The sequence below is a fragment of the Gavialis gangeticus genome, unplaced genomic scaffold, assembly GCF_001723915.1.
Source record: "Gavialis gangeticus isolate Ggan-Ray unplaced genomic scaffold, GavGan_comp1, whole genome shotgun sequence".
NCBI lineage: Eukaryota > Metazoa > Chordata > Crocodylia > Gavialidae > Gavialis > Gavialis gangeticus.
This window is the reverse complement of record NW_017729032.1, coordinates 142130266-142137133: the sequence shown is the minus strand read 5'-3', so window position 1 is coordinate 142137133 and position 6868 is coordinate 142130266. Positions and strand designations below refer to the sequence as shown.

The following is a 6868-nucleotide window of genomic DNA, read 5'->3' as shown; positions in this document are numbered from 1 at the left end:
TGATATCTTTTCCACATTTGATCTGTCGACTTGCATTATGCTTCTTTCATTCACTGAGAAGTGAGTACAAGTGAAAGTGTTTATTTTAGTCAAGTGTTTGGTATTATTTCTTTGTTGCTTTTTATATTGTTTTTATTTTGGATTTTAAACCACATTTCCAGACCCATTTCATTGTCACTTCCTGCAACCTCATTGGTGTCAAAGGTCATGTGACATCACTTCCTGATGTGATACCACTTCCTGTGAGGTCTGTGAATATGGCTCACCAGCCCACTGGGTGATAAAAAGTTTGTGATCCGGCCCCACATTCAAAAAGGTTGGACACCCCCGCTCTAGGCTAACCCTTAGATGAAACCACTCCTCACAACTGAAAATGTGCCACTGTGTAGATAAGATGAGAGAGCAAGCACAGGAGTGAGCATAACTTCATAGCCCAGCAACAATGGCACTTCCTCAAGGAAAGGAAGGGGAGATGCCTAGAATCCGTCCCTACTCTTAACACTGTTTAAAGCATTTTAATCTAATGACTTCATCTGCTGTACTGGTATGTTGTGAAGACTCTTTATAAAACATATTTGAAGTAGTTTAATTAGCAAATCTAGAAAGAAAATAGCAAGTGAGAACTGACAAGCTAGCAAGTGAAGTAATATTTTCTAATAATCTCTGAAAGAAAAATAGTGAGTGGGTGCAACTATGCAAGCATGTATAATTTATAAATGTCGTAAGAATGGATGAAAAGCAATAAAGAACTCACCGTAAGTTTGCACCATCCCTTTGAACAGATTGTCAGATTCAGTGGTTTTAAAATAGTACTGTGTGATTAGTTTCACACAGTTGACATTCATTTGGACATCCATATTTATACTCTATTTGGGGTGCTTTTTTATTTGGTCAAACTAGAAGGTTCCAAAAAAAGCTTATCAAAACTAAAAAAATTGCAAGATTGTCTATTTGTTTCAAACCTAGGAAAAATGGAGGATGCTGAAATGTCAGAATTTGGAATATTTATAACAGGTGCCTCAAAAAAGGGATACACCTGTAGAGGCAAAGTTAAAAAAAAAAGCAATACAGAGCTACTATTTTAGGGCCAACAGGGTATTGAAAAAAAAGAAAAAGAAGAAAACTCAATCTCTTAAAGCTTGCAAATAAAGAGATGAGGATATAAATCTGTCAAATAAGTCTGGCATGGAGTCTATACCTAGAAATATTTTAATCTACTAAAATGAGCCATGTAGTTGCCGATTTACGCCTTTTAAACTATACTAATACCAAAAATTAAGTTTATTCGTGAAATAAATTAACTGAGAAACTGATAAGTATGTGAACATGAGAGTCCCATGTAAGAATTAAATGCCTCCCTAATGGTGCTTCCCCCCACACCCAGAGAGATGGACCTTAAACGGTCAGTGTATTCCTGGGAACATTTTGGGGTAGAGAGTTATGCTCGCTATGGTAGGTTGCAAAAGGTTGGCAAGTCAGAAATACTTAAAGTCAGGCCTTAAAGCCCAGTGGGTTTCAGATTAATATTGTATCTGTCAGCATGACTAGAAACCAATATTAGAAGCTGAAGAATACTTCTGGGAAATTGTGAGTAACAGATACAAAAGATTATTAAAAGCAGCAGGGAAGATTAATACAGAGAGTGACCCACATTCTCCCAGCACACATTAGGATATAGAAACTGCTTTTCTTTCATTAGCTGGGGTTGAAGGGATTCTGCAAATTCAGCTGACATCTAACAAGTCAAGGAGAGAGAAAGTTAAGGGGTGACAAAGTAGACTGCAGGAACAACATCCATATCAAAAGTACAAGGCAAATCTTTCCTTCAGCCAGAAGCAGTAAGGTTGTCAGGCTTCTCCGAGGATGATGTTCTGTGACCTTCATCTTTATATTGGCCTCTGGCCAGAAAATACTTAAAATTTCAATGCCCTTGATGTTCAAGGGTTTCTTTACACTCTAATTGCAACTATTACTACACAAAACTTGGTTAAAAGTTGAAGGTAAAGTGGGGGGAAATGTACTTATCTTGTAATTCTGATTCTATAAAGATATTTTGGCAGCATTTGTAATCCTGAACTTCAGTTCCCTACTCAGAATGGAGAGAGCACCCCACGCTCTTTCACACAACATGCCCTGTAGAGGTAGTATTTTACCACCCTGAGCTTAATTGCTTCCTTTGCCAGTTAAATCTGGACTTGAACACACAAAAAAAGCACACCACAAAGAAACACCCTCTACCTGAAACATAACTTCAGAAATGTAATGCTTAAAAAATATGATGCTATATCCTGCATCTGCAAAAGGTTCCCTTTCCAAACTGAGAGAAGGTGGGTGGATGGGTGAGAGAAAGATACCAGAACGATAACTTCAGAGAAAAAGAATTGCACATTATACTTTGCCCTGTTTAAAGATAATCTTACCATTGCAGGACTTTTACCCTACAAAGCAAATAGCTTAAAACAGGGCTGTCAAACACACCTGACCCTGCAGAACAGGAGTGACAAGAGGGCGGTCCATGGGCTAGATCGCACCCCCATCCCTACTCTCATCATATCCACCACATACAGAGCCCATCCTGGCTGGTCTGCGATGTGCTGTAGCCAGTTCAGGACCATGCTGCATGCAGCAGTGCAGCCTGGATTCAGCTCTTGGGCTGCATCTTTGCCATCCCTGGCTGAGAAAAAGGTGAATAAAGGGTGAGAACTAACTCAGCCTGCTGGATGTTCATTATGGGCTGTTTGTACTTTATGTTGTGCTCTGTGGTGAGGATTAACCCAGGACTTGAAGCTTATACTGGATTGGTTATATTTGCTACTGAGCCTTGGGAGGGCTGAAGAACCCAGGGCATTATTGTCATGTGCTGTAAGGAAGGGCCAAGCAATCATGACCTGGGAGTTAGTTCAAGGACTGATTTGAGCCTGGTAGTGCCAAGCTAGCCATGTGTCCAGCTACAACACCTCAGAGTAGTCCTAGCAGAAAAAGGAATGGCTGAGGCTTGGAAAAGTCAAAAGACTCTGGAACTTGCTCTCCCCTCTCCTTGTTCCAATGACTGCATGGTTATGTGTTACTGATAGAGTTGGTTATTCAACTAGCCAAAAAATACTTGGTCAACTGACCAGTCAAATACTTTAAGCATTAATTAAAAGTGGAGAGACTCACTTAAGCTCTTGCAGCCCCGTACGCTTAATGGGGCAGAAAGAAAATAAGGCTGGAATAGCTCGGGAAAGAGCAGAAGGACAGGGGCAGTGCCTGCTCCTAAATGGACAACATGAAGGATAGTTTATGAGTCCTGACTCCTGCAGGACTTCAGGGACAAGACATACATTCCTCCTACTCTTGCTAACAGATGAAACAATTATGCTCTAAAAAAGTAGGCTGCCACATACACAAAGGCATTCTCGGCTTCCTGAAACATTTGACAAATTTTGACTGAAGTCAAATAATGGGCTGCCAACTGACCAATCAATTATTTTGATATTATTTGACCAGTCAGTTTGTCAATCACAGTAACTGAAAGAGGTAAAGGGTATGCTTCTAAAGACAAACTGGCAAAAAGGATTCTTGTAGCTAACTCATGAGCTGGCTAAATTAAATTTTTTCTACTTGTCTTTTTTAACGCTGCTAGCTGTATTACACTGTTGTAAGAGTAATTACAGAGCTTACATAGGTGTCTGAAAGCAAAAACTAAGCCAATACCAGTTTATGAGTTAAACCAAATACAGTAAGGAAAAGACAGAAAGAGAAATTAGTAAAAACAGGAATTACCATGAGGAACAGTACAGGGCTACCGTGCCATACAAGGGATATAATTAATAGTCCCATCTGCTACTGTTGTTAAGGACCAAAGAAATTTAAACTCCCACTGCCATAAGCTACGGAACCATAGAGGAGTGAGATTCTTGCCCAAATGTTATCTTTAGATTAAGGACTTTCACTTTATTGCTAATTTAAATTCTAAACTAAAGCCTACTCCAAAGTAATCCGACTCTATATTTCACACTGTTTTGTGATGGATTTTTCCAATGACCACAACCAACTGCATAAATTCCTATACAACAAACTATATATCAGCCATGATTAATTTCTTTACAATATTAAAAGGGGAAATTGCCTATATGACATCATGTGATAGTTCAATTACTCCTAAAAGTGACAAATGGGCAATAAATAGTAAGAAACATCACTAATTATCTTTTAATTAATTAGTGTTAATAGATGTGATTAATGCAAGAACCAATTAAAACACATTAATTTTTTATGCATTAATCACAGACGTGGTTTTGAAGTCTGTGCCCAGGCTGCCCTGCAGCTTCTCTCTCCCACTGTCAATACTACCTCTGGGCTGCCCAGCAGGGCAGTGGTGGCAGTGCAGACAAGCCACAAGGCAGCTTGGGCGTAAGCACAAGGTAGCTCCCAGCTGTGCTGGGAGCTCTGGCACAAGCTGCCTCTGGGCCCCTGGGGAGCGGTGGCAACAGCAACCCCACAGAGGCAGTTGCTGCTGGCAGGTGGGGGCAGGATTCCTGTGGAGCCACCTTCCACAGCCCCCACCCCATGCTACCCCACACACCTGGCCCCTGCCCAGCGCTGATGGAACCCAAGCCCAGCACCACTGCTGCCGACCTGGGAGAAGCCGCCACCACTACTCTCCCTTTGCTGTCTGTGCTCCTGCTCAGCAAGGAAGTGGGGAAGTTCAGGTCCAGGCTGGGGCCAGAGCAGCTGCCCCCAGTAAGGGCAGGTTGAGGCCACCACTGCTGGGAGTGCACTCGGGCAGGGGCACACTGCAGGCCCAGGGCAATTCTCCAGAGACCCTGTTTACATTGGGCATCCTGCCAGAGCATGTGGGGGTCCCCACCCCCAGGCTCCAGACCCTCCCCCCCTGCAGGGAACCCTCTTCCCCAGGCTCCAGATCCTACATATATAGCCACAGCCCCCCACACCTTCACAAATTTCGCCCCACACCCACCCTGCAACCATACAGAGTACCTGCAGAATTTTGAGATTTCTGCACGTAATTTGAGTTTTTAGCTGTGCAATTTAAATAGCGATTAATTGCGACTTTTTTAGTCATGCAATTAATTTTTTAATAGTTTGACAGCCCTACTAATTATAATAGAATAGTCCCCTAGAATTACCTTTGAAGAAAAAAAAGTTACACATCAAATCTGCCATTGCCAAGGTAGAACTAGAGATTGCATACATCATGGTACTGGTTAAATTGCTGTAGTTTAAATGGATCTAAAGCTAATTTATGAAATTAGTCTCACCTAGCAGAAAATCTTGTGCCATTTGAAGCGGAGCCTGATGAAGATGTGACATATACACTGCTGATGGATCCCTGAGCCATTTCTGCAAAATAGAAAGAGTACACACTTCAACAACTTAACATGAAAGTGAGCAAGCATAATCAAGAACTACCATTCCATCTGATCACAGCCCAGAAGCATCTTTTAACTCTTAAGAACAGTATTTGGACTCAGAGATTCAATTCCTATATGCAAGATAGAGTATCAAATTCCAAAAGACGAAAGAAAGAAAAGCTATAACTTAAGACTAAACTTTCTTATGTAACAAGAAAAAGTACTAATATACAGTTACCAGAGATTCATTTTTGCAAGTGAAACAAATTTCATGCTCCCCTACTAAAATGTTATCGGTTTAGGTAATGCACTTGAAAAAAATGAACTAATAGAACTTTTTGCAGAGTCAAGTTTTAGTTGAACAAGTTCACTCTCAAGTCCTATATAAAAAGATAAAATAGCAGAAGTATGTTATAAAGGGTAACTAACCTGTCACATATGGTTCCAGAGCTTTAGGAACCAAACTCTTTGCAATTTTTAGGTCTTCTGCTGAACAGCTTCCAGATTCTAACCCACAAGCCATTCCCATTCGTTTTAATACCTCTATATCATCATGAATTTCAAAAGTATTGTCAAAATTAAATAGGTATTCAAACCTGGAGGGGAGAAATCTCAATTAACTTCTGAATTTCTGAAACACAGAAATATAGCAAGTATATCAAGCATTTTCAAGTAGAGTAGTGTAGTGCTTAAAGAAATTAAAAACACACGACCACAGCAGTATATGCTTTCTTAATGCTGGTTTGTTCTAGTAGCAATTCTTCTACTCCTTTGTTCTAGTGAAAACTCTTAAGTCTCAAATGCCATACCCTAGTTAACTCTATGAATAGATAACTCTGTATTTACTTGAATATAAGATGACACTGAATAAGACAAGTACCCTACAATTAGATTCGACATCTGGAAAATTTACAAATGCTTTGCCTTGAACTTGTCCCCCTCTCACTACTAGAACAGGGAAAATAAATCTGGGGGGGCCATGTGCCCTCTGCTCCCACAACAGTCCCTCCTCCCTGCTCCTTACTTTCAGACCTTGCTCTCCTTGAGCACATAGAAGTGACGGGCAAATTTGAAAGGAATGACTTTGAAATAAACTTCCCTGTAGTAACTTGAATATAGGCAAATTATTATGGGTACCCATAGACTTAGTTCATCTTAGCTGCATTTTACCTTTTCTGAAACTGCTGCAAGTTTTAGCACAGGTACTCCATAAACAGCACTTTTATACACCAACTTCTATATCAGAGGTGGGCAAAATAAGGACCGTGGGCCAGATCCAGCCTGCGAGGCCATTCTATCCAGCCCGCAGGGCCCCTAAAAACTTAAAAAAATTAATATTCATCTGCCCTTGGTTCCTATCAAAAATGACAGGAACCAAGGGCAGTAGGACCCAGGGGAAGCCTGGCAGGCTCCCACAACAGCAGGGCCTGCCCAGCCCCACCCCCCAGCCAGAAGCCCCACCTGGGCCTTCTGGCCCAGGGCCACATGGCTGTCCCAGCCAGAATGGCAGG

At 41.2% G+C, this 6868-nt stretch overlaps 1 protein-coding gene across 4 annotated transcripts in view; it reads right to left on the bottom strand.

Annotated features, from left to right (window-relative positions):
• Positions 1 to 6868, bottom strand: part of TFDP1 (transcription factor Dp-1) — a 130269-nt gene that overhangs the window by 5476 nt on the left and 117925 nt on the right. For all 4 annotated transcript variants that reach the window (XM_019524061.1, XM_019524063.1, XM_019524060.1 and 1 more), the window contains 2 exons: positions 5787 to 5953; positions 5265 to 5346 (listed from right to left, as the gene is read on the bottom strand). In XM_019524061.1, the coding sequence (XP_019379606.1) occupies positions 5265 to 5346; positions 5787 to 5953 (249 nt within the window). The remainder of the gene's footprint in view (positions 1 to 5264; positions 5347 to 5786; positions 5954 to 6868) is intronic.